Below are 27,761 nucleotides of genomic sequence, written 5' to 3' on the forward strand. Positions count from 1 at the left end.
AATACAAAATACAGTAGAGTCTCACTTATCCAACATAAACAGGCCGGCAGAACGTTGGATAAGCGAATATGTTGGATAATAAGGAGAGATTAAGAAAAGCCTATTAAACATCATAATAGGTTATGATTTTACAAATTAAGCACCAAAACATCATGTTATACAACAAATTTGACGGGAAAAGTAGTTCATTATACATTAATGCTATGTAGTAATTACTGTATTTATGAATTTAGCACCAAAATATCACAATGCATTGAAAACATTATGCGTTGGATAATCCAGAATGTTGGATAAGTGACTCTACTGTAAAACCACTAGCTGTGCTCTCCAGCTGGGCTGTGGCGCAGGCTGGAGAGCAAGCCAGCTGCAACCAGCTGCAATGAATCACTCTGACCAGGAGGTCATGAGTTCGAGGCCCGCTCGGAGCCTATGTTTGTCTTGTCTTTGTTCTATGTTAAAAGGCATTGAATGTTTGCCTATATGTGTAATGTGATCCCCCCTGAGTCCCCTTCGGGGTGAGAAGGGCAGAATATAAATGCTGTAAATAAATAAATAAATAAATAAATAAAGCAACAATTTGAGTACGCAAAGCGCAGAGCACACTGATACACAGGCTTTCTTTCTTTCGCATGCTTTTGTGTGTGAGAGAGGTTTTTGTTTTTGTTTTTTTGGTCTGGCCATGTTGCAGTTGGTCACCTTGATTCGCATGGAATAGCCTTTGAGCTTGAAGCTCTGGCTGCTTACTGCTTTCTTGTTCTCTTAGAACGCGCCAGAAGACAAGCCCCGCCCCTTTCGCCCACTCGTTGACGTCACTCCTTTATCCTGACTCCGCCCACCAGCAGCGCGCGCGCTGTCTCTCTCTGTTTCTCCCTCTCTGTCTTTAAGCTCCGCCCCCGTTCTCTCCCAAATACGCGCGCGCGCGCGGAGGGGACAGACCAGGCACTAGCAGAGGCATCCCCTCTTGGCTTCTCTCGTCTTCTTCCATCCAATCGGATTGAAGCAAGCAAGCAAGCAAGCAAGCGTCGGCCGAAAACGCAAAGAGGAGCAGCAGCACGCGCTCTCTGTCTCTGTCTCTCTTCTCCCTTTCGAAGCGTAGTCTCGCGAGACTCGGGAGCCGGCTGAAAGGGGTTCCTGGTTGGTGGGAATTGAGCGCTCGCTGAGAAAAGCCGGCGAGAGAGAGTGAGGGGGTGCCCTGAGGGAAGGAGGAGGAGGAGAGTCGAGAAGAAAAGGAAGGAGTCCGCTCGGGACCGCGAGGAAGGAGGCGAGAGTGGGGTCTCCAGTTGAGGAGGACACAACAAGAGCGCTCCAACCGCCGCCGGGACATACATGGCGGAGAACGAGGCGGGGAGCTCCCTGCCGGTGAAGGAGTCCGGCCCCGAGAGCGCGGCGGAGGCAGTTGTGGAGGGGCCGCCCGGAGGAGGAGGAGGAGGAGAAGGCGCCGCCGAAGAAGCAGCGGTAAGCGAGGGAGGGGAGAGGGAGAGCCAGGAGGAGGAGGAGGGCGCCTCTGCCTCCCTCTTCCGCCCTCTGCCTTCGCCGCCGCCTCCCTTCTTCGCCGTTCCCCGCGTGGGACGAGCAGACAATGGCCGGAGGGAGGCCGAGGAAGAGTCCCGGCTCTCTCTGGAGATGCTCCTCGCCGCCTAGAGAGGCACCTCCGCTCCTTTCTCCTGCTCTTCTCCGGCTTCTCCTTATTCCTTCCTCCCTCTTCTGTTTTCCTTCTCCTCGTCACCTTCATCTTTCTCTCCTTCTCTTCCTCTACTTGTTCTTCCTTTTCACTTCCTCCTCCTCTTCTCCTTCCATTTCCACTTTCTCACCTTCTTCTCTTTCCTCTACACTTCCTCCTTTTTTCCTTCCTTTTCACTTCCTCCTTCTCTTCTTCTTTCTCATCTTTTCCTCCCTTTTCGGTTCTTCCTCCTCCTTCCTCATCATTTCCTCATCTTCTTTCATCTTCCCTTCCTCCCCTTTTCCTTCCTTTTTGCTTCTTACTCTTTCCCCCCTCCTCTTCTTCTTTCTCTCCTTTTCCTTCCTTTTTGGTTCTTCTTCCTCCTTCCTCTTCTCTCTACACTTCCTCTTCTTTTGCTTCCTTTTCACTCCTTCCTCTTCCCTTTCCTCTTCACTTCCTCTTCCTTTCTTCTTCCCTTCTTTCGCTTTTCCTTCATTTTCACTTCTTTCTCTTCATCCTCTTCATCTTCTCTTTCCCTCTTTTCCTTCCTTTTTAATTCCTCCTCTTCCTCTTCTTTTCCTTCCTTTTTGATTCTTTTTCTTCCTTTTCCCCTTCCTCTTCCTCTTCACTTCCTTCTCCTTTCCTCTTCCCTTTTTCCTCTTTTCCTTCCTTTTGTTCTTCCTCCTCTTTTTTTCTCCTCCTTCCTTTTCAGTTCTTCCTCCTCCTTCCTTTCCTCTTCCCTTCCTCCTCATTTCCTTCCTTTTCACTTCTTCCTCCTCCTCTTCTTTTATTTTCCTTCCTTTTTGGTTCTTCCTCTTCCCTTTCTTCTTCACTTCCTTCTCTTCTTCCCTTTCCTCTTCACTTCCTTCACTTTTTCTTCTTTTTCACTTCCTCCTTTTATCCTTCATCTCATTCCTCTTCCATTTCCTCTCCTTCTCTTTCCCCTACACTTCCTCTTTTACTTCCTTTTCATTTCTTCCACCTTCCTAGAATCATAGAATCGTAGAGTTAGAAGAGACCTCACGGGCCATCCAGTCCAACCCCCTGCAAGAAGCAGAAAAATCTCAGTCAAAGCACTCCCAACAGATGGCCATCCAGCCTCTGCTTAAAAGCCTCCAAAGAAGAAGCCTCCACCACACTCCGGGGCAGAGAGTTCCACTGCTGAACAGCTCTCACAGTCAGGAAGTTCTTCCTAATGTTCAGGTGGAATCTCCTCCTCTTCTTTTCTTTCCCATTCCTTCTCCTCTTCGCCTTCCTCTTTCTCTTCTCCTCTTCCTTTCCTTCTTGTTCTTCCTTTTCACCTTTTCCACCTCTATTTCTCTATTCTTATCTTTCCTCTTCCTCCTCACTGTTCTCTTATTTTCCTTCCCACTCTTCTTCCTCTTCTCTCTTTGTACTTCCTTGCTTTCTTCTTTCCTGCTTTCTACTTTTTTCTTCTTTCTTCTTTTTCTCTATTTTCTATTTCCTTCTCTTCTTTTTCTTTCTCCTCCTCTTGATCCTTCCATCCATCTCTGGACTCCTTGCCTGCTTTCTCTGCTGGAGGAGAGTCCAAGGCTGCCTACACTATACTATCGATGTGGTTTGACCCAACTTGAGCTACCATGTCTCAGTGTTGTGGGATCCTAGGAATTGTAATTTGGTGGGGCACCAATACTCTTTGATAGAGAAGGCTAAAGACCTTGGTTGTACCTACAACTGTAGACTTAAGTCTATTTGACACCACTTTTAACTCAGTGTTGTCGAATCATAGGAACTGTACTTTGTCTAGGTCTTCAGCCTTCTCTGCCAAAAAGTGATGCTGTCTCATAAAACGACAAGTCCTATCACTCCGTTGCATTGAGACATGGCAGCTAAAGTGACTAAGGATGTTAGTCTGGCAGCAGTCACTGGAAGGGCTTTTTGATGTTCATGTGAGGCACAGCTACTGTTTGGCAGAGAAAGGCTTATAAAATTAAAACTCCCATGATCCCACGGCATTGAGCTATGGCAGTTAAAGTGGTGTCACACTGCATTATTTCTGCTGTGTAGATGCAGTGTTAGTCCAAATGCTCAAAAACTTGCTCTGCCTTGCTGGATTGCTTGGCTTCAAAACGGCGTGTTCCCAGACAGGTTAATTCACGCTCCATTTATACTGACCGTTTAATACATTTTGAAGCTAGCTTCAAACTGACGGCCAATGGCCAGACACCAAGCACACAAAAGCATACTAAAGAAGGAAAGCCCATAATGTGTATCAGTGCTCTGTGCTTTGCGTACTCACCATCTTGGCCTCAAACTGATTCCAGGATTTCCTATGTAATCATCTGCACAGCAAAACCACAATACTGGTCTGGAACTACTGTACATTAACTGGTCAGTGTAGATGAGGCCTCAGTAACTTCCAGCAAAGTAGAATTGGCATTGATGAAACTGGCAAGTTTCTTATTGTGTAACCTGGCTTGATGGCCCCCAAATCATTCATGAGCACACAGGCAGCCTTGAAAGGGTTGTTTTCTCGTGCGCAACGACCTTGTTGTTTATAAACAAGCAGCTGAAGTTCAGGGTATCCTGATGGAAATGCACTGGCTTTAGATATTTCAGTGCAGCAACAGAGCTATCTGGACTGCATGCTTCTGTGCTGGATACAATTGATTGGCAACAAAATATATGCTTCCAGGTAACAGGAACTGGTCAGACTCATCCAGGCTTTGAGAAGTCAGTTGTATACAGCGCCAGGCTTACCGGTAGTTTTTTCTCCATCAGCAAGTTTTGAATGCAATGGCTCTGTGCTGTGGATTCATGGGAGTTGTAGTTTTACAAAGTTTTTGGCCTAATAATGCTGTTGCCTCACCAGACTACAGCTCCCAGGATTCCATTGCATTGAGCCTTGTCAGTAAAAGTGGTGTCAAACTACATTAATTCTACATTGTAGGCGCACTTCAGTTGTTGAAAAGTCTAGAGTAGTAGAGTAAGGGATAGCTGGGTAAAAGGACAGGGAATGTTTAGATCTGAATGGTAATAGCTTCATTTGTACTAACTTCCCTCAGTTGATTTGCAATCTTTATAATAAAAGGAGGGAGATTATTTTCACCAGCAGTAGTAAAATCAGCCCTCTGTGTCCACATATTCTGTATCTTCATCTTTAAAATATACAATTCCAAAAGGAAGACCTTAATTTTGTTATTTTATACATATAAGAGACATTTTAGATAATTGAACTTGAGCATCTACAGATTTTGTTTTTCACTGATGGTTCTGGAACTAGACCCCAATGGATACTTAGGGCCTACCCATATGTTGTTGTGAGCAACACTTACTTGCAAGATACTGGGATTGGTTAGATTAACTCAATTGCCTGACTTTTTAGATTATTTTTGGAGGCTGGGATACTATTGAGGGCCTGCAAGTGTAATACTTTTCTGATATAATATCCGGGAATGTGAAGAATATGGAAATAGACATGATGAAGTGTTGTGCACAAGTCTCCTCTGGAAAGGACATTGGCCACTGTGCCACCAAGGAACTCTTTGCTTATGGAGATAATGTGTAAATGTGCAACTAGGAGTGACACTGGCATCATGACCCATGATGATTCTGGGTTTATTCTTAAAATGATATATCTGTACCATTTGGTTAGATATCATAGTAACTAATCTGTGAACATGATACACCTAGGAAAATTACCAGAAATAAATCCTTCTGAAGGCTTTCTTTCTGGTAGACGTGCGTACAATTGCAGTCTTACCTGTTTATGGAGAAATGTTGTCTTGGGATTGACTTGGGTGTTTTATGTTCTTAGTCATGCTATAGACTCCACCCTCTTGAACTGAATTTATTCATGAAGAAATATGTGAATTAGATTTGGCTCAGGTTTACAGCATTTCTCATCTGGTTTGACCTCCCAGGGCAATTATGGCTACTATGTAAACAGAATGTTGGACTGTAAAGAGATTCCTGTAATATTCTTACATATGTTTTTAAGGCATTTGGCTTAGTGCTTGAAAGTTGTTGAATACACCTATTTTAAGAAAAAAATTAAAATCAGTAATGTGTTACAACTAGAGGATGTTACAATCAAAAGATAGTTGTGTTTAGCACCAAAGGATAGAAACTGAATTACAATACGCTGAATTTGAATTCTGAATCTATTAAAATTGGCTGGGAGTTTTATTTTTACTATATTGCAATACAAAGGAAACAAGCAAGTACTCATTATTTATATGAAGGACTCCCTTATCCAATGTTTTGCTTCAAGGATTTATTCCAGTATTTATCAAATTGTATAATTTCCCAAGGGGCCCCTGGTGGCACAGTGCGTTAAAGCGCTGAGCTGCTGAACTTGTGGACCAAAAGGTCCCAGGTTCAAATCCCAGGAGCGGAATGAGCGCCCGCTGTTAGCCCCAGCTCCTGCCAACCTAGCAGTTCAAAAACATGCAAATGTGAGTAGATAAATAGGTACCGCTCCGGCGGGAAGGTAACGGCGCTCCATGCAGTCATGATGAGCACCAACCCCCAGAGTCGGTCACGTCAGGGGAAAACCTTTACCTTTACCTATAATTTCCCAAATACATAATTTGGTGTCTTCTTTGGTATAGGAAGAATGAGGGATGGGGGAGATATGAGCCAATTAACTATGCTGGGGTTATATAATTCAGGTTGATGAATATACAGCACATCTTTTTCACGTTTTAGCCTGTAACTCATTCAGTATATTGAACTTTTAAAGAGTATCTCCCACCATATGTTGTCCATGAGCTCAAATACTAAGCAATAACGTTTTTTGATACAAATTTCAAAATGTGATGATTGGCCTGAAACAGGGCTGCATTTGCTTGAAAATAGCCTTTGTCTGAAATATTGCATTCTTGAGAGTTGTGTGGGCCTTTGGGGGGGGGGCTGTAAGAAAATCTTTAGAGATTGTATTTACGCACTTTACTGCTATTCATACTTTCACAATATTATTGTTTTGGTTATGCGAAGTGGGGAATTGAATGCTGAAAGAATATTTGGATGGTGCTAGCTTAACAATTCAAAATTGGCATGGAAGAATGGATTTATAACTTTTTCATTAACTTTTTCTTTTTTATGTAGAAACCTAGTAGTTACTAACAACTGGGCCATAAGGGAATTGTAAATTAACTCATTATATTTGGAGAGGGGAAAAGAAATAAGCTGTAACTACTCAACATTTTAAAAAAGGTAAATGAGACCAAGCATGCCATGTTAACACAGTTACTGCACTACCATTTAATAGTATATTGGGTAGGCTTTGAAGAATAGATCAGAAGTGAAATCTTAATTATCTCTCAAGCAAAACAGCTTAAGGTTGCAATTTCTAATGGAAACTGATTTAGGTAACCTCTTTACTAAACCTATTTAACATGTTTGTGAAATTTGTAGAATATAAATAAAACAAGATAAAGCTATTTTAATGTCTGTTTTCCTCTTAGGAAGTGATTGATGATGAATCTTCAGGAAAACAGAAAGAGAACCAGGAACCAGATCCTACTTATGAAGAAAAAAGGGTTTGTAGATTATAATAATGAATACTATAATGTTAAATGCGCAAGAATATGTTAAATGTGTAAGCCAAAAGTTAGTAAAGAAGTTAGTCTCTTGCAGTTGTTAAAATTTCTTGTTCGTATCAGAGGTGCAAATGTGATCACACTTACTTATTGTATCCCTTAGGTGTCTTTCCTTTCACTTCACTATACACTATTAACAATTCATAGCTACCATAGTCACTTCTTCAACTATCAAAGCCCCTGGATCTTCAAGAAATATTTTCTTTAGACTTGGGGAACCAAGGATATTTGCACAGATTTTTTTATCAGTTGTGTTTGTGTTATTTCCTGTTAATGAAGCGTGTTGAAACTTGAGTAGTTCAGTCCCAGAAATCCCAGCAGCTGGTAAACTGGCTGGGATTTCTGAGAGTTGCAGGTCAAAACACCTGAGGACCCATAGGTTGAGAACCACTGGAGTAGGTGGTATTATTATTATGATTACCATAAATGCTGTTGTTAATTTCTTTTGAATTTGTTATGGTTCCTACCATGGATTGGACATCATTTGGTTAGGTTGTTGATAATATAGAAGGTGAAATATTTAAAAATTGACTGTTTCTTCATGTCCCTTTCCTACACCATAATAGAAACAAGTAAAACTCAACAATAAGGTTTACATCACAGTCTTTGAAACTCAATTTGAATGTTTTTGCAGGAATAGTGTCTTTATACCAACAATTTAATATTATCTTAAACGGAGATCAGTTTTTAATTGATGTAATATGCATGTACATTCCGAGCGTTAGACTCTGATATGAACTAATGTGAATTTTTCATTCAAACCTATTTTGTTCTTTTGTATTCTTGCTTCAGCAAACGGATCGAGCAAACAGATTTGAGTATCTGTTGAAGCAGACAGAGTTGTTTGCTCATTTCATTCAGCCTGCTGCTCAGAAGACTCCAACTTCACCTTTGAAAATGAAACCAGGCCGACCAAGAATAAAAAAAGATGAAAAACAAAATCTGCTATCAGTTGGAGAGTGAGTACTACTTCCTTTACTAGTTATCGTTAAAATTCCCAGGCTTATAGACTTCTATTTTTTATGAAGATATATATGTGAAAATGACTTAAATGGAACTAAGATGATACTATTTAAAATGTAATGTCTAGCTTCTAAAATACTACTTCATGCATTTATATTGTGAACATATTTCTGAGGTGGACAGAAAACAATAAGCACCAATGTGTCATCATGGTTCTAATGAAAGCTGCTTTCCTGTAAAGTATACACTGGTTTTCTTTAAAGCTTGATTTTTAGGAAGGAGGCTAAACTATTGAGAACAGTTGAAATTTATTACTGCCATAAAATATAATCCATTAAACACAGATCATTCCTGCTGCTAAATCAGTTGAATAAACATGGGTACTGCAGGGGTGTCCCTCATATGTATTCAGCTAAAACTATTGTTTCCAGGACTCTGCTCTTGAGCTCATGCTCTTGAGCTTATGACAGAGAGAATGTTTTTTAGACAGCAACTGTCCAAGTTTGGAATTGATGAAAGGGATTAGATCTGTAATTTACATTCTATCCTCCTGTAGGCTTTGTTGCAGTGGGTGGCGTGGATTTTTCCTGTAGTTGTCTTCTGCTTCTGAGATTCTCTGGATGACAATATTACATTTGCAGGTTTCATCTCCATTCCCTGTCTAACTTCAGGAATGATGGAATGGGGTGGGTCCTCTTATAAGTTGGCTTCTTGTGTCTTCCTCTGGGTCTGAGAGAGTGGAGTTGCTCAGTGGGTTTCCATGGTCGAGCAGGGATTCTAACCCTGGTCTCCAGAGTCATCGTCCAATGTTCAAACCACTACTTTTTAAGCAAGAAAGCAATCAGCAACTAATACATGGCAGTCATAAGCCTCCATCTTTTGAAGTATATTAGAATGTGTTGCTTACTCTATCTTGATATTGTTTTTAGCTACCGCCATCGTAGAACTGAACAAGAGGAAGATGAAGAACTATTAACAGAAAGTTCAAAGACCACTAATGTATGCACTCGATTTGAAGCATCTCCATCGTGTATGTATTCTTTCTTCAGCCTTCTGGCATAATCACTTGACTAAGTGAAAATGGAAATCCGAATAATTCATTAAACTAGTACTTTTACTTAATGTTGGACAGCATAATTATGTTGGTATTTTAAAAATGAAGCATTTATTTTTGTAATCACTTCTGATTGTACCATTTCCGTCCTTCATACTGCATTGTTTTCCTTTGAGGTTAAAATGAAGATTCTAGTCCCTAACCATAAATCCCCTCCCTATCTCCAACAAAGCATCTGTATATGACAGAGTATAGAACCAGAAGTTCTTTTGCAGTTATTCTTCTTCTCAAAGATACTTCTGAATTGAAAAGGAACTTGTCATTACAGAATGAGATTTGCTGCCAAGAAACAATGTGCTGCTTACATGTGAGTCATTTACACGAATGACAGCTAGCTTTCATACCATATATAGAATGTGTGACTTTAATTTTGAAAATGAGAAGTGCCAAAATAGCCCTTTAGATCAAATAGGAGCTACAGTAGAGTCTCACTTATCCAACACTCGCTTATCCAACATTCTGGATTATCCAACGCATTTTTGGAGTCAATGTTTTCAATATATCATGATATTTTGGTGCTAAATTCATAAATACAGTAATTACTACATAGCATTACTGCGTATAGAACTATTTTTTTCTGCCAAATTTGTTGTCTAACATGATGTTTTGGTGCTTCATTTGTAAAATCATAACCTAATTTGATGTTTAATAGGCTTTTCCTTAATGCCTCCTTATTATCCAACATATTCGCTTATCCAACATTCTGCCGGCCCGTTTACGTTGGATAAGCGAGACTCTACTGTATTAATAAACAATTCCTTGTGCACATGTATGCTAATACTGTATTGTGCATGTACAGTACATCTTTTTTTGGTTCCAGTGGGAACTTAGCTAGTTATTTGAGTGACTGATTGACAATGTTTCTGGCTCTTTGTTTTTCTCCTTACCACATCCCACGCTACTTACTTGGAAAGATCTTTGATTTTCCTCATGCTGTATCAGTGAACAAACAGAATTAGTTAATACTTCTGGAATGTATAACAAGGCAGTTGGGTATTGTTTGTTGAAATATTGTGCTATGATTAGTAAAGTTGGATCACATCATGTTCAGCAAAGCACTGCAGTTAGAAAAACTGCAAGTGGAATTGAGGGGATTTCCTCTGTGTAATGGTTGCTACAATTCAGACTTCTTTGGTTCTAGCATCCCAAAAGACACCACTGTTCTGATGTATAGGAAATTGTATTTTGTGTTTCACATCAGTGTTATTGGGAGTAGTTCTTGAGATATCAGTGTGCCTGGGAGTAGTTCTTGTGAGGGTGAATATGGCGACTTCCCTTTGTTACAGATGTAAAATGGGGGAAACTGCGTGATTATCAAGTCCGAGGACTGAACTGGCTAATTTCCTTATATGAAAATGGCATCAATGGTATATTAGCAGATGAAATGGTATGTGAAACCTATGTGTTTTTTTTTGGAATTGTCGTAAGGTTTTTTTTTACAGTGAGACTAAAAGTTGACATTTTAAAGTAGATATAGAACAGCAAGCTTTAAAAATAATAGCGATTCACTTTATAATGCAGAATAACCCATATACTGATGCTGCCTTAAGGAAATTCTAAATAAATTATTTTCTTTTGTTCTGTTGAGCACTCTATACTTTTCCATTGCAGCTTTCCCCTTTTATATTTGACTCTTGAACTCCAGAAACTAGTCACTACTAGCACTGAATCATGGCATATCACTGAGATTTTCTGACTTAAAAGGACAGCATAGATAGCTAATGCCTTCTTTTTCATTATTAGATATGTGATCCTAGATCACCCCTTTTTTTGACTTACACAGCAGCTTTTCCATCTCTTCTGCCTCCTTCATATGGGATTTAGAAGATATGCTTGCACTCAGCTTAATTCCTGCAATACAACTTGCTTTAATTTTATTTGTATTATCTCTCATAGTTTGCCAGGTGGATTCCCTTATTCTTGTTGCATGCAGAATGTAACATGTGCATTCTTTTTGTTCAGAATCCTTTATCGCCTCAAGTTTTTCTTCAAGTGCTATTGCTTTTCTGTTGTGATCACTACAGACAGTTTTATCACAATGGCTTTTCTTTGAAGCACTCTTACTTACCAACTTATCTGTGTTTATGCGTAACAAAGAAAAAGCACTTCTGAAGACCTCCTCAAACCCACACAATTGAACTGAACAACTTAAGACATGGTTGCTTCTTAATGGCTGAGAAGTGGAGAGTTGCCCTTTTTCTAGTTTTGAATACCTATAGCCAATTAAGAGTTCAAATTCTGCAAAGAGTATTCCTACATTTATTACAAATTTCCATTGTAAAAACATGTTTTAGCAGAACTTCATTAACCATTGTTAATGATAATTCTATTTCAAGTGCTCAGAAGGAATACTGCCTATCTTTTTCAAAGCTCTACAGAACAAAATAAATTGTGTGTCTATCTTAGTTGCTGTTGAGGCAATATGTCTTTCCCAATTAGCTGTCAAGTGTGCTCTTCTGTACGAATTAGAATTTAATTTGGAATATTCCCCACAGGATCGCCATCAAGTGAATTTTGTGTATACCATGTATATTCTAATTTGGACCATCATAAATATACTCCCAGAATCAGAAGAAAATCTGTCCCAGCTGTTTTTGCAAGATACAAAAAGTGGACAAAGGTTTAGTTTTACTTACAGCTATTTGTAGTTTGCTGTACAGGTCTTTTTTAGCTGAAGATCCATGTAAAATGCTTTTCAAAAATTACATGTTTCCATTTAATTTATTTTGCTCATTATTTGAATGGCCAAGGCATTTTTCCATGTTAGCTTCCTGTTTTATAGGGTCTGGGCAAGACACTGCAAACAATTTCTCTTCTTGGATACATGAAGCACTACAGAAACATTCCTGGTCCTCATATGGTATTGGTACCTAAATCAACTTTACATAATTGGATGAATGAATTCAAGAGATGGGTGCCGACTCTTCGTGCCGTTTGTCTGATTGGTGACAAAGAACAGCGAGTGAGTAGGAACCCTGTTGTTCTTGCTGTTTGCCATATGCACTGTTCTGCCTGTCAACTGTCATAGGGTACCAGGGTACCTTAGGTACCCTTTTTCACAGAAGTATTTGAATTCTGTTTTATAATATAGTGTAATTGGAAATGATACCACTTAAATATTGTCAGTGAAGAAATGAAGCTGAAAAGCATTCAGACTACTGGTGTCTTCACTCCTTCAGTTCAAACTGAGAAAAGTTAGCTTTGCTGTCTGTGTAACCTAATGAGTTGGGAATTATTCTTCCTTAAGTCTGAGTGTAAATATCTGAGATTCAGAATTGGATTTTAAAAACATGAAGTATGAAGCCTGTGCGATATAAAGTTCTATGATGAATTTTTAATTCTATCATCACTGCTTCTTTCTACAAGACAGACAAATTATTTTCATTGACCTTTCAGATAATGATAGCGACAAGATCTTTCAATAGTATTAAGGTTATAGTTTAATATCAAATCCTGAGTTTGGGTAACACAAGATTGTATTAAATGAAAATATTAACATGTTTTAAATACTTAGAGTTTAGATGAGCAAGATTTCCAGGCCTATTCAGTTATAAATAAATGTAAGCTATGTGGGTTGTGAAGCGGTGTGGTTTTTTTTGCTCACATGTTTCTAAGTCATTATTCATGTTCTTTATTAATAGGCTGCTTTTGTTAGAGATGTTTTGTTGCCGGGTGAATGGGATGTCTGTGTAACATCATATGAAATGCTCATCAAGGAAAAATCGGTATTTAAAAAATTCAACTGGAGATACTTAGTTATTGATGAAGCACACAGGATTAAGAATGAAAAATCAAAGGTATGTTTTCCAGTATCTGATTACTAAGCATTTAAATTGTGGAGTTATTTTACTGGAAATGTTAATTATTTTTATTTTTAAGTTGTCAGAGATTGTGAGGGAATTCAAGACTACAAACAGATTGCTATTGACTGGAACTCCACTGCAGAACAATTTACACGAGCTCTGGGCACTTCTTAACTTCTTATTGCCGGATGTCTTTAATTCAGCTGAGGTAATTTTCTTTGAAAATCCAGTGTACTCTTTATCAAGTAGATTCAATTCCCTTTTTGAGGGGTATATATGTTCATTAGAGATGGATATAGATTATGGGACTTACCGTCCAAACTTCTGGGGCGTAGCAGGTTGGCTGTTTATCAGGAAGCTTAGCAAAGAATGTATTTGTCACTTTGGTTGCTAGAGTAATTATGATAGTCATAGAATCATAGAATAGTAGAGTAGGAAGAGACCTAATGGGCCATCCAGTCCAACCCCCTGCTAAGAAGCAGGAAATCTCATTCAAAGCACCCCCGACAGATGGCCATCCAGCCTCTGCTTAAAAGCCTCCAAAGAAGGAGCCTCCACCACAGCCCGGGGGAGAGAGTTCCACTGTCGAACAGCTCTCACAGTGAGGAAGTTCTTCCTGATGTTCAGGTGGAATCTCCTTTCCTGTAGTTTGAAGCCATTGTTCCGTGTCCTAGTCTGCAGGGCAGCAGAAAACAAGCTTGCTCCCTCCTCCCTATGACTTCCCTTCACGTATTTGTACATGGCTATCATGTCTCCTCTCAGCCTTCTCTTCTGCAGGCTAAACATGCCCAGCTCTTTAAGCCGCTCCTCATAGGGCTTGTTCTCCAGACCCTTAATCATTTTAGTCTCCCTCCTCTGGATGCTTTCCAGCTTGTCAACATCTCCCTTCAACTGCGGTGCCCAAAATTGGACACAGGTGTGGTCTGACCAAGGCAGAATAGAGGCATAGCATGACTTCCCTGGATCTAGACGCATCTGCAGTTCTTGATGGAACAGTTATTGAATCCAACCCAAAATTGAATTACCTGAGAAAAAGCCACATTCACTGAGAAGGAAATATAGAGTTCAGCAAGGAGCTGGTTGCTAGGCATCATCTGTCTATGCTTAATCAGAAAATGAGTCAAATCAAGCAACTTCAACCAGTCCCCCATTAAGGTTGCATATAACAACGGCAAGCAATAAGTGGCACTTTCCAAACTGAGTTATGGTAAAGGGTGAAAAACTTAGCAGACATTTCCCATTTCTATTTTATTTTTACATGGAAATGAAATTACAGTAACTAATATTTGTTTGTTTACATTATACTAAAAATATTCAATATATACAATATATTTGTGTATAAATGAAGATTGATTGCTTGAACTGACTTTAGTAATACAGTTACTATGATACTGGTAACTGATTATGAAACTACCATATGATAGTCATTGAATATTGAAAGCATTACAGTCAATAAGAAAGGAATTATATTGATCAGCCAACTATTGTTTGTAATGCATTTAGCACTTTGCTACTGAATTTCAGCAGCCAATTGAGTTTTTAAATGCTGGGTGTGTAAAAGGGCTAGCAGTGTGCATGTGGCCTGCCAACTGAATTTGGTTTGCTTGCCAGCTTTTGTTGTACTCTGCATCCTTGCGTGGATATGAGTGCCATTGAATTCTGTTGGAATTGATTTCTTCTAGCCATGTGCAAGATTGCGTAGGATGAATAGAACTGACATAGTTAGTTGGTACTATTTTATGTCTGACCTGATATTTCAGCAAAAATTAATTTATAACCCTTCAGAAAATTCAAGACAGACATAATGTCTTCTAGATGCCGTCTTTTCTTGTGCTTGATCTAAACATTTTCAGTTTTAACTTTTAACATAGTTTGTGGTTCTGTATGTGAACAAGTGTCAGAGCTTCCTTTATAAACCTGAGACAAGTTGTCTTCAAGTACAATTGAAAAGCATTAGAAATGCGAAGGGTTGGCCTGGATAACCCATGTGGCCTCTTCCAACTCTATGATTCTATGAAAGGAACATTGGTTTTGTTAACCATGCTTTGTAAGACTGCATGTGTAGTCTAAAACTATGATTAATATAAAGAAAGGTAGAAGTATGATGCGGTTTTCAGTTAATTGCTGGATATTATAATACTGTCCTCTTGAAAGAAAATTGGAATCCTTCTGGAAGAGAATCAAAACATAGCAATATGATTTTGTATGGAAGGACTGAAATGTATGCAGCTTAGCCTTCCTACATTTCTGTTATTAGGCAAATCATGAGAGCTCAAACGCTAAACCGACTATGGAATATAAAAGATTATAATATGTTAATACTTTTACACAGGATTTTGATTCGTGGTTCGATACAAACAACTGTCTTGGGGATCAAAAATTAGTGGAGCGACTCCATCTGGTGAGGTTTTTTTTGCATAAAATAATGTTTTTTTGAATTAAAGAATGGATCTTGATCCATTTTACCTTGCTGGAATATATTATATTGGGTGGTATAGCTTAGTTACTACAGTTGACTGTGTGAATTGTATTTGTCACACTATTAGTTATATCGTCTTATAAACATTAGTAGATTTGCTAGTAACAGTGATTTAGAAAATAGAACTATAAGAGATTTGGCTTATAAGTAGTATAAACACCTATGTGTCCCCTGGTTTTGTTTTGTTTTGTTTTTTTGTTATTCCACACAAACAACACATAATAATTGGGGAACCTTCTTCTGTATTCATTGAACTATCAGTCAGAAATAAATCTGGCATTTGGAAACATAGTTGTTTCTTTGCAGGTGGTTCTGTAGTACCTAATTCACCAATATCTCTTATCTTAAGGAGTTTGACATATTGAGCATTAAACCAGTATCAGCTGGGTTTCATCCCCTCCTTCACTGCCATTTCATTTTCTTGTGTGTCCTGCATTTAGATAGTAAGCCTGAGAGATGAAAACTATCAAGTTAAGTTGAAAGCCATTCTGAGGGCCTTTGTGTCTGATTAGCAGGGTAGAAATACATTAAATAAATAATTTCAACTATATAGGTCTAATATATCAGTTATGTAAAGAACACATAGCTGTAGTGTTGGATTATCAGTGTTATGCTGGTGCTTAGTATTATAGACTCAAAATTCGTATTGCAATTTTTAGGTGCTGCGGCCATTCCTCTTGCGTCGTATTAAAGCCGAAGTAGAGAAGAGTTTGCCTCCAAAGAAAGAGGTTAAAATATATGTCGGTCTCAGCAAAATGCAGAGAGAATGGTAATTAAAAAATAAGTGTGGAAATTATCCGTTTTGATTATTGCTTACAAAAAACAATGAAATGTTTATTTGGCATGATGCTTCAGTTGTCTTTGTCTTTCAATATAGGTACACAAGGATCTTAATGAAGGACATAGATATATTGAATTCTGCTGGAAAACTGGACAAAATGAGACTCCTAAATATTCTTATGCAGTTGCGAAAATGTTGTAATCATCCATACCTCTTTGATGGAGCGGAGCCTGGTCCACCTTACACCACAGATATGCATTTGGTTACAAACAGTGGCAAAATGGTAGTTTTGGACAAACTGTTGCCAAAGTTAAAAGAACAAGGTAACTTAGCTTATCTTAAATGTTAAACATGGACACAAGTGGTGTCTTTTCTTTGATAAAGATTGTGGAACTTAATCCTACCAACTCATTTCCCCCTTCTGTTTTAGAAAAGTAGTTAGGATTCTTTGGAAGCGTATTTGTTTGGCAGTGGGATTTCCATACACTTGTTGACCAAAACATAGATAAAGTTGGGCAACCCATGTGCATTGATAATCCTTTCCGTGGCCCTTAGGTAAAGGTAAAAGTTTCCCCTGACATTAAGTCCAGTCGTGTCCGATTCTGGGGGTTGGTGCTCATCTCAATTTCTAAGCCGAAGAGCCGGCGTTGTCCTTAGACACCTCCAAGGTCATGTAGCCAGCATGACTGCATGGAGCGCCGTTACCTTCCCGCCAGAGTGGTACCTATTGATCTACTCACATTTGCATGTTTTTCGAACTGCTAGGTTGGCTCCGTGGCCCTTACCTTCCTGGATTTGAGCAGGTTTCTTCCTGTGCTGTCAGGGAGCATCCTCCTTCCTCATATCTCCTCAGTCACTGGCATTATAGCTTTCAGCATAGAACTCGTGGTCACACGGCTTTCTGGACTATGTGTTATGTCAGCTCTGAAATTATTTTGGCGCTTTCATATACATGAGCATTTTGAACTCTAATTAGTTTGAACCACAATCTTGACACAGGATCAAGGATTCTAATCTTCAGCCAGATGACCAGAGTTCTTGATATTTTAGAAGACTACTGTATGTGGAGGAACTATGAATACTGTCGGCTTGATGGGCAGACACCTCATGATGAGAGACAAGTAAGTCTTCAGCTTATTTTCCTTGTCTTCAAAATTCTGTTGAGTGTTACATCATTCCTTTTTTGTTGTCTTTGTTTTTATAGGCTTCCATTAATGCATACAATGAACCTGGCAGCTCAAAATTTGTTTTCATGCTCAGTACTCGTGCGGGCGGTCTGGGAATTAACTTAGCCACAGCTGATGTTGTAATTTTGTATGATTCTGACTGGAATCCACAAGTAGATCTTCAAGCTATGGTATGGTTCAAAATGGTCACTTCAACAATTTGCATCTTTTGTCTTAAGTTTGTTTTTAGAGTCTGTAGAAAGTAACTTCACACTTTGACCATTTGCTTATGAGCTTTGGCATTATCTGTTTTTCTAATATAACTATTTTTCTTCACCTATCTGGTATCATTCAGTCATTTAGGTCTTCATAAAGATTAAAAAAAACTTTTTAGTTTTCATAATTTTAACTCATGCATTAATTGGACAAAGATTATAGTTACAGTATTTTTGTGCAGGCAATTTGAAACCTGGTTTTCTTTTTCTGATGCAGGATCGAGCACACAGAATTGGTCAAACAAAGACAGTAAGAGTATTCAGATTTATTACAGACAACACTGTAGAAGAAAGAATAGTGGAAAGGGCAGAAATGAAACTTCGTTTGGATTCCATTGTTATTCAGCAAGGTAGCTAACTGTTTCATGTCTGGCTATTGAACGTAATATTTATGAAGCACGTTTTGTGGCAATACACACAAGTAAGGGAGACTTGGGGAAAATGTGAGAAAAAATGCCCACCATCTCAGCGGAAATAGAATTTCGATAGTGATAGTAGTGCTATTAAATGAAAATAGGAATAATGCTGGCAATGAAATTAAGATTATACAATTTTAATTGCAGATACAAATGAACAAACACTTAATTGATGGACTGGTTACAGAAAAGCCTGACCTTTAATGAACCAGTTAGATATTTTGTAACAAGTGCAGTATAAATATTTAGGAATATATGTGTTCTTTATCATAAAATGTATCCTGCTTAATATCTATTGTAAGAGTTTGGGTGAATTATCTTTCTCTATTTAACAGCATTGCAGAAATGGGCGAAGAATAAGTGCTACACACAGAGTGCACTTTGCCTATATTGCAAACATTTGTAATTCATCCATCTAAATTTCAGTTCAAAACAAGTAACAACAAAATCCTACCATTGGCAGACAACAGACTATTCACTGTAATTTGGTATTGGCAAATAATTTTGTTTAGCAATTTGCTTTCAGTTTCAACTGCTATAAAGTTTTTGGGTTCTTGACAACTGTCTCTGTTCATATTCAGGAAGACTGGTGGATCAAAATCTAAACAAACTGGGAAAAGATGAAATGTTGCAAATGATTAGACATGGAGCCACCCATGTTTTTGCTTCAAAGGATAGTGAAATTACAGATGATGATATTGATGGCATTCTGGAAAGAGGTTTAAAGAAAGTGAGTGCCAGAATTCTCAAAATATGGCAGTCTTATTTTTTATTAAATTAAAAATTTAAAAAGTCATTTAAAATTTTTAAAGAATAGCTTTGATATATGTATAATTTTGTTAGTAATCTATTGACATTTCCAAGTACATACTTGGAGAGAAGGTTTTACTGAATTTTGTTTCTGTATTTGTAGACAGCAGAAATGAATGAAAAACTCTCCAAGATGGGAGAAAGCTCACTAAGGAACTTTACAATGGATACTGAGTCCAGTGTGTATAATTTTGAAGGAGAGGATTATAGAGAGAAGCAAAAGGTAACAATGGATTTTGAGAATACTCACCCACAAATTGATATTAGTGTTGTGTTCTCCTATTGAAGCGTGTTGTGATGTTTCATTATCATTTTTCCTGTAAAATTGCCCATTGCAGATGGCATTCACCGAGTGGATTGAGCCACCAAAGCGTGAGAGAAAAGCAAACTATGCCGTTGATGCTTATTTCAGGGAAGCACTTCGTGTCAGTGAACCAAAAGCACCAAAGGTGAATTATTTTAAACCTTTCAATAATAAAAAGTATTTTGTAAAAAGTTCATTTGCTTATTGCATATTCCTTGGGAGGTGGGAGAATGTATGCCTCTGCATTTCCAACATGCTTATTTCTTGCAAATGAAAGTCAGGAGAACATGTTATTCTAGGAAACAAACCTGCTTTTCAGATTAGTATGCAATGTTATCACTTATAGATCTGAAAAGTGTTTTTGCAAGTGTGGCATATATAATTAATGGCCTTGGTTATGATGTTATATATTTTAGATATGTAATTGGTATTTATCTCTTTTGTTTTTTAAGGCTCCACGACCTCCAAAACAGCCTAATGTTCAGGATTTTCAGTTTTTCCCACCACGTTTGTTTGAGTTGTTGGAAAAAGAGATTCTGTATTACAGAAAAACAATTGGGTACAAGGTAGTAAAATTATGACCCATTCTGTTGTTTTTTTTAAAAAAAAATTAGAAATAAAAAGCAACTTGGTATTTTATTTCAGTGCTATGTAATTTGTTCTTGTTTTATTGTAATCTTTGTAAAGCTAAAAATATTTTTATTTGGAAAATGGTTTTCTATTTAAATTGTAACAAAATAATTTCTGCTAACTTAACTTTCTTAGGTACCTCGTAACCCAGAACTGCCTAATTCTGCTCAGGTGCAAAAGGAAGAGCAAATTAAAATTGATGAAGCTGAGCCCCTTAACGAAGAAGAGTTAGAAGAAAAAGAAAAGTTACTTACCCAGGTATGGTCAAATTCTGATTAAACAAGCATATTCTCTCTTTTCTGTTACATTATTAATGTGGAGAGAAACATGGCACAAAATCTAAATATCATATTTATATTATTCCTTTGAGCTTTTTAAAAAAATATTATTACATCACCTTTTATACAGAATTGAAACCAAGGCTGACAGCATCATGTATGCCAGTCTTTCTCTGACACTTGGTTGGTGATCAGATTGAACTTTTAGCAGTAGGACTGAAAACAATTGTGAAGAATGTTTCGTCTTCACATTGGTATTGTGTCTTCACAGTAGAACTGTGTTTATTTAATCTGAGACATTAAGTCAGATAAAAAAAGTCTCTTTAATAATCCTGAGAAATGAGACCTGTGCAGAGAATTGGCCTCATCTGCCTCAAGACAGTGAGTTCTATCACTCATTATAATGGTCACCCTTTATTTTCCAAATATTTCTCCTTCCTTGGTCAGTTTTGGTGTCAGATCTCATTACTTTTTACTAGTCTTGTCAGAAAGCCTTCTCAGGTCTAACCAGTCATTATTAATTTCTTCTCCTTTCTCCATACATTTATATGACATCCCATATTGGAGACCAGGGAGTTTACATGCATGTGAAAAATGAGAATTGATTATAAAATTAACTTTTAATGTCATTGACATTGTAGAAAGACACTGTCAGAAAATAATCTACAAATAACAGATTTCATGAATTTATTTAATGTTCTTTTTGACTCAGTCTACAAACTGTAGGAGAAAACAGTGGAATATCAATGACATCATAATCTCTTGAACTATTTGGGCAGTCATTTTTCTGTGCCAGGGAAATTTTGTACTTAGTATAAAATATTCAGAAACCAAAATAGCAATATTAACTGATGATTTTTACTGGAGGTAATATTACATATAGTACAAGATTTCTAAGAGATTCTTATTGAAAGCAACAGCTTGTACACTTTCATGTTAACAATTCTAAACAAATCCTACATTTGTGGATGAACAGGTTTGGATTTGTTGGGACTTGACGATGGGGGTTAACATGTAACTACATACAGTACAGTAATTGTCATTTATAATTTACATAAAATATATAGGGACTGTCTGTTACTGCCAATGTACCTAGCCCCCAGCTGTTAATATACATAATTAAACTTGGTTGTGCCTGAATAAGGCTACAATAGTGATTGCCAAGATGTTCATTAATCTTGGATTTTGCAGGATTTCCTTTGAATTCCACTTGGGATAGGTCACCAATTACTGTTAAGAAGTGTCAATCCTGAATGTTATAAATGTGGGAAGAATTACAAATGTCAAGGTGAACAACTAGAGTTAAAAGTCTATAGATACTTGTTACTGGTAGTAAACAAATGCATGCAGCTGAATAAGAAAATTGAGTTAAGAGGGAAGAAGAAGAGTCACAGAGTACAGGCAGTCTCAGTGTTACAAATATATGTTTTTGGCTGGAGATAAATTTTTAAAATGTACTTGTACTGACTTACATACAAATTCGACCTTAGAACAAACCTAAAGAACTTATCTTGTTCGTAACTTGGGACTGCCTATAGTTTAACAGATATAATGTCCTATCAACTGGCAACATATTTTCACATGCAATACTCTTTGCTGTCTTGGGGAATGCTTCATTTTCTTTCTCATGAACTTTGAACATCGCACATAATTGGTGTTGTACAAATCATTATTTTGAATAGCCTAGAGTTAAAAGGCTTTTTTTGGCAGGGGTGCTGCCTTCTTATTGTAATGCACACACTAAAAGGTATCGCACACGATTTTCTTGCTTGTATTGTTTGTTTTTGAGTGTCCTCTGCTTTAGTTTAACCTTGTGTTCTTGAGTATACAGTAGAGTCTCACTTATCCAAGCCTCGCTTATCTAAGCCTCTGGATAATCCAAGCCATTTTTTTGGTCAATGTTTTCAATATATCGTGATATTTTGGTGCTAAATTTGTAAATACAGTAATTACTACATAGCATTACTGTATTGAACTGTTTTTTCTGTCAAATTTGTTGTAAAACATGATGTTTTGGTGCTTAATTTGTAAAATCATAACCTAATTTGATGTTTAATAGGCTTTTCCTTAATCCCTCCTTATTATCCAAGATATTCGCTTATCCAAGCTTCTGCCGGCCCATTTAGCTTGGATAAGTGAGACTCTACTGTATTACTTTGTCTCACCAAAACTGGTTTGATTCTAGTTATCTTGTTTTAAATTTCACATTTGTCTTCCCCCATTTTTTACGTCTCTGGGACCCTTCTGTTTGGTGTTGTTTTGCATTTCTGTTTTCTGAATGCATTTTAATTAGCTTTCCCACCATAAGTATTACCTATAAAATTATAGCCACAGAAAATTGAAAATCCAAAGCACATTGCTTGCTCATTGATGGATCAGGAACAAATATCTTTTTTCTGGTTTTAAATTTTTGAGTGTATTGTTTTAGTGTGACTATTTACCATTTTAGTTTGTTTGCTGTTTACACAGTCCTTTTTATCACGTTGTAAACCATCCTGGAAATATTTTGCATTGAAGTGTATAGATTTATATAACAAAACAATATGAGACATTTAATTACTTCCTCCACCTATCTTTTTTTAAAAGCTCTTAAGTCAGCAAACTATCTTGTAAAAGGTTGTTGTATGTCTTTCGGGCTGTGTGGCCATGTTCCAGAAGTATTCTCTCCTGACGTTTCGCCCACATCTATGGCAGGCATCCTCAGAGGTTGTGAGGCATGGATAAACTAGGCAAGGAAGGTAAATATATATCTGTGGAGAGTCCAGGGTGTGACAAGAGTCCTTTGTCAGTTGGAAGCCAGTGCTAATGTTGCAGTTAATCACCCTAATTAGCATTGGAATGGTTTGTCTCTTGCCTGGGGGGCATCCTTTGTTCAGAGTTGTTAGCCGTCCTTGAGGCTCCTCTGCCCTCAGTGTTTCTTCCCATCTACTGTTCTGATTTTTGAGTTTTTTAATACTGGTAGCCAGATTTTGTTCATTTTCATGGTTTCCTCCTTTCTGTTGAAGTTGTCCACATGCTTGTGGATTTCAATGGCTTCTCTGTGTAGTCTGACATGATAGTTGTTGGAGTGGTCAAGCATTTCTGTGTTCTCAAATAATATACTGTGTCCAGGTTGGTTCATCAAGTGCTCTGCTATGGCTGATTTCTCTGGTTGAGTGAGTCTGCAGTCCCTTTCATGTTCTTTGACTCGTGTTTGGGCGCTACGTTTGGTGGTCCCTATGTAGACTTGTCAACAGCTGCATGGTATACGGTAGACTCCTGCAGAGAGAGGGTCCCTCTTGTCTTTCGCTGACCGTAGCATTTGTTGGATTTTCTTTGTGGGTCTGTAGATAGTTTGTAGGTTGTGCTTCTTCATCAGTTTGCCTATGCGGTCAGTGATTTATTTATTTATTTATTTATTTATTTACAGCATTTATATTCCGCCCTTCTCACCCCGAAGGGGACTCAGGGCGGATCACATTGCACACATAAAGGCAAACATTCAATGCCATAATATAGAACAGAGACAGAGACAAGACACGGGCACGGGCTGGCCTCGAACTCATGACCTCTTGGTCAGAGTGATTTGTTGCAGCTGGCTTACTTTCCAGCCTGCGCCACAGCCCAGCCTGGTTCCCTTGATGTATGGGAACTCTTTCCTCTGGGTTGATCTTTGTCTTGACTCTCATGGCTTGTTCTTGGCCTTGCAGCTCTTCTGATGTCTGTGGTGGAGTATCCATTGGCCTGTAGAGCCCAGTTTAGGTGGTTTAGTTCACCTTGGAGGAGGTGAGGTTTGCAGATTCTTTGTACACGGTCTGTCAGGGCTTTGATTGTGCTTCTTTTTTGACTTGGGTGATGGTTGGAGTTTTTATGAAGGTATCTATCTATGTGTGTAGATTTTCTGTAAACTGTGTGGCCCAATTGTTGATTGGGTTTGCGGATGACCAGAACATCTAGAAATGGCAGTTTTCCTATCTTGTAAAGAAACCTAAATATTGCAATTTAATCTTATTAATTTCTTAAGGGGTTTACAAACTGGAATAAAAGAGACTTCAATCAGTTCATCAAAGCAAATGAAAAATGGGGTCGTGATGACATTGAAAACATAGCTCGAGAAGTAGAAGGAAAGACGCCAGAGGAAGTCATTGAATATTCTGGTAAAATTGTTTTTCTTTTTTCTTTTGAGAAAGCCCAATAGATTGTTTTGGTACATTCATTAAGTAATAGGCCCACTCATAAGTATCCCTCACTGAATTGGATCTAGAATTAAATTTGCTTAACAGAGTTGTAAATCCTGCTCAGGAGGTCAAGGAACACTAATTATTGAGAGTACTGCCAGGGGGTTGGCTAAAATTGGCTGAGAGACTCTTTCTGTTCATAGAAAGTTTTGAAAGTATATTGAGATCCTCACAGGAAAACATAAAAATTCTACTTTTCTAACTAGCTGTAACAACCAATGATGCTGTGAATATTGGACTATCATTTAAAACACTATTTATTAAAATAATGGTGCCCTGAAGTTCCTTTTTCTAAACATCATTGGCTTGCAGGAAAGAACTGGTTTGATGACAGCACAAGTTACGTTGTTAAAAGCTGTGTTAGTACTGTTACTGAAAGAGGGCACTTTGATTACTTAGAAAGGAATTTTAAAAACAAACCTGAGTACTGCTTATAGTATTTTTACCTTGCAGCCTTACATAGTGGTGTCTGGTGTGAAACCTTAGCACACATTGAATGAATTGATTTAATAAATAAATACATAGACTTGGATTTGATACTTTAGTTGAGAGAATCTCTTGAGTGACTAGTTTTGACTGACTACAATGTATCATGATCCAGAAGATGAACCATAACTGCTTTATACTGTTTTTAACTTAGAATTGCAGTTATATTCAGAAGCTTTCTGTGTTTTTTATGACAAGTAATTCAAATGTGAGAATTCTGTGAATAGATCAGTTTTTTCTAAGTCAAATATACATGAAATTAAGCTCTGACACGGAACATGTACTACTCTGCTTGTATTTGTAAAAGTGAGATATTAGACTAACAAATGACTTTTCCCCAGCTGTTTTTTGGGAAAGATGTAACGAACTCCAGGATATAGAGAAAATCATGGCACAGATTGAAAGAGGCGAAGCTCGGATTCAGAGGAGGATTAGTATTAAAAAAGCATTGGACACAAAGGTAATGTGTTTTTAAGTTATTTTCTTGAAGATAGACATGTCTATTATATATACTCACTAATGTGAGTATATATAATATTGGCTGCTTCATTTTGCATTTTTGGCTAGTTCATTTTTGACATTTGGAAAGGAAAGAAAATCTAGCCCTTTGAGTAACATAGTTTAAAGTCTCTAGTCTGGTTCTTATCAAAGAGGTTTCCAGTATTCCTAGAAGAGTGTGATTGTGCAACCTAAAAAAAAAAGATAAATCAAGGTTACAGGGATAAATCAAGGTTACTATGGACAAGATACAGCACAATATTTATGCTATAGTGAACTGTTCATATTTCTTGTTCTATGCATGCTTTGTTTAGATTGGCAGATACAAAGCACCTTTTCACCAACTGAGAATATCATATGGCACTAACAAAGGAAAGAATTATACAGAAGAAGAAGATCGCTTTTTGATCTGTATGCTTCACAAGCTAGGATTTGACAAGGAGAATGTTTATGATGAGCTCAGGCAATGTATTCGCAACTCTCCACAATTCAGATTCGACTGGTTCCTCAAGTCTAGAACTGCAATGGTATGTGTCACCATACATCTACTTATTTCTTTCTTAATGTTATTAAAGATGTTGATTTTCTTTAATTTGCATTTCAGCGATTATGTAAGATCTGCTAAAGGTAATATTATTATAGCTTTGAAAAGAGCTTTCATCTGACATTTATAAACCTGTTTGCTGAAGGGTACTCAGATATGCAAAGGCTTTATGGAGTACTTGGTACCAGTTCACAGCAGACCAAGAGGTTGTGGAATGTTTTGAGTTTTTTTGCCTGGAGACTCTCAACTGAGTATTGAGAATCTCTATCTTTTCTAACATTGCTTGGTTTAGGTTACTGTTAGATTTTGATTTTCTCAGTGGTTGAAGAATAGGTTAACTACATCACCCCTTTTTCAACTTAAGCATATTTTACTTTGTGGTCTCTTTGGTTTCCTCTGCTCTGTGGTGGGAGATGGTAGTGATTGCTATAGAACAATGAGAAGTTGGGGTGCAGTTGACCACTATATAAATGAATTTGCTACTTCATTCATGATGCAGGAACTTCAAAGAAGATGCAATACCTTAATCACTTTAATTGAAAGAGAAAATATGGAACTGGAAGAAAAGGAGAAAGCAGAGAAGAAAAAACGTGGACCCAAACCATCTTTGGTGAGAGCACAAAATTTGTTTCAGCAGTTCGTGTGAAAATCTGCCAATAATTTCTAAATAATTTCTCATCTATCTTTTAACTCTGCAGTCAGTAAACTTAGAGGTCTAACTATGTTTTACCCCATCAGAAAATATGTGCAGGGACAGACTCAGGATGTGTAGCCCATCATTTTCTTTTTCTTGTTTTCCAAAACAACACAGACACCACAACTCTGTTTTGCAGTGTTTATTCTCAGGTTGTGTGGTTTCAACTCAGTGGTTTGTCCTTGTCTAGCAGGGTTTAAAAAACACTTTTACTGTCATTTGAAATGGCTTTCCCCTGATCCACTTCAAAAGGTACTTTCAAAACTCTTACTGGATTCAAAAGCATCGCTCAATACAAGCAAGTCAAGTGTCATTTTGCATTTCTTTCAGCTAATTTCTTTTTAAAAAGAAAATTATATATTTGGAATCATAGCTGTTCAGGTTTTTACAGCTGACTAACTTCTTTCCTCTCCTTCCCAGGCGCAGAAACGTAAACTGGATGGCACCCCTGATGGTAGAGGACGGAAAAAAAAATTAAAGCTGTGAATACTGAGTTCTTTTAATCACTAAATTTAAAGTAGTTCTTTAATTTTACGGGTCTTCATAAGATGTACTGTACAATTCTCAACTATTATGTCATTAAAGGACATCGGGTTCATGTGTTTACTTACTGAACTAGGAGAATAGTAATGTAGTTTCACTTTTTTAAATAAAACAGCTGTGCTGAGTTTTTTTTACCATTAACACTTGAAATAAAAAATAGGCTTCATGTACTACTAGTTGATTTTCCTTTTATTTTCTGTACCATTTTTTCATGCCTCGACAGCGCTGAGATGTATATGTCGAAAGTTCTTCAAACTATGAGGGTTGAATGCAAAGTAATGCCTCCACCTTCGTTACTTGGGTTTGGATGGGAATATTTTAATCAAACGCAGAAATAATCCTTAGAATGTATTCTTTAACTACCACTATTCATTTTTCCACATAATCACGAGACAATTGGATACATTTCTGCCAACGATGAACAAGTTTTCTGAAGCCATCACGGAAGAAGTCGACACTGTTTCCACAACCAGCGTCTCACAGTACCCATCGTGCACAGATCTTCCGATAGCTAAGCCAAGCAATAATGTGACCCA

The 27,761-nt window shown here is 37.8% G+C and overlaps 1 protein-coding gene across 1 annotated transcript; it reads left to right on the forward strand.

The window, feature by feature from the left end:
- Positions 1–904: 904 nt before the first annotated feature.
- smarca5 (SWI/SNF related, matrix associated, actin dependent regulator of chromatin, subfamily a, member 5) lies at positions 905–27,395 on the forward strand. The gene is made up of 24 exons (XM_003221685.4): positions 905–1,455; positions 7,090–7,164; positions 8,017–8,183; positions 9,117–9,217; positions 10,588–10,688; positions 12,084–12,263; positions 12,943–13,098; positions 13,181–13,312; positions 15,437–15,505; positions 16,243–16,352; positions 16,461–16,687; positions 17,364–17,485; positions 17,569–17,721; positions 18,023–18,155; positions 18,803–18,951; positions 19,135–19,254; positions 19,370–19,480; positions 19,788–19,901; positions 20,101–20,223; positions 24,247–24,379; positions 25,288–25,406; positions 25,759–25,971; positions 26,488–26,598; positions 27,103–27,395. Exons 1-24 carry the CDS (start codon positions 1,327–1,329, stop codon positions 27,166–27,168), a joined length of 3,114 nt encoding a protein of 1,037 aa, XP_003221733.2. The 5' UTR covers positions 905–1,326; the 3' UTR covers positions 27,169–27,395.
- Positions 27,396–27,761: the final 366 nt, after the last annotated feature.

This window comes from Anolis carolinensis, chromosome 5 (genome assembly GCF_035594765.1).
Source record: "Anolis carolinensis isolate JA03-04 chromosome 5, rAnoCar3.1.pri, whole genome shotgun sequence".
Classification (NCBI taxonomy): domain Eukaryota; kingdom Metazoa; phylum Chordata; class Lepidosauria; order Squamata; family Dactyloidae; genus Anolis; species Anolis carolinensis.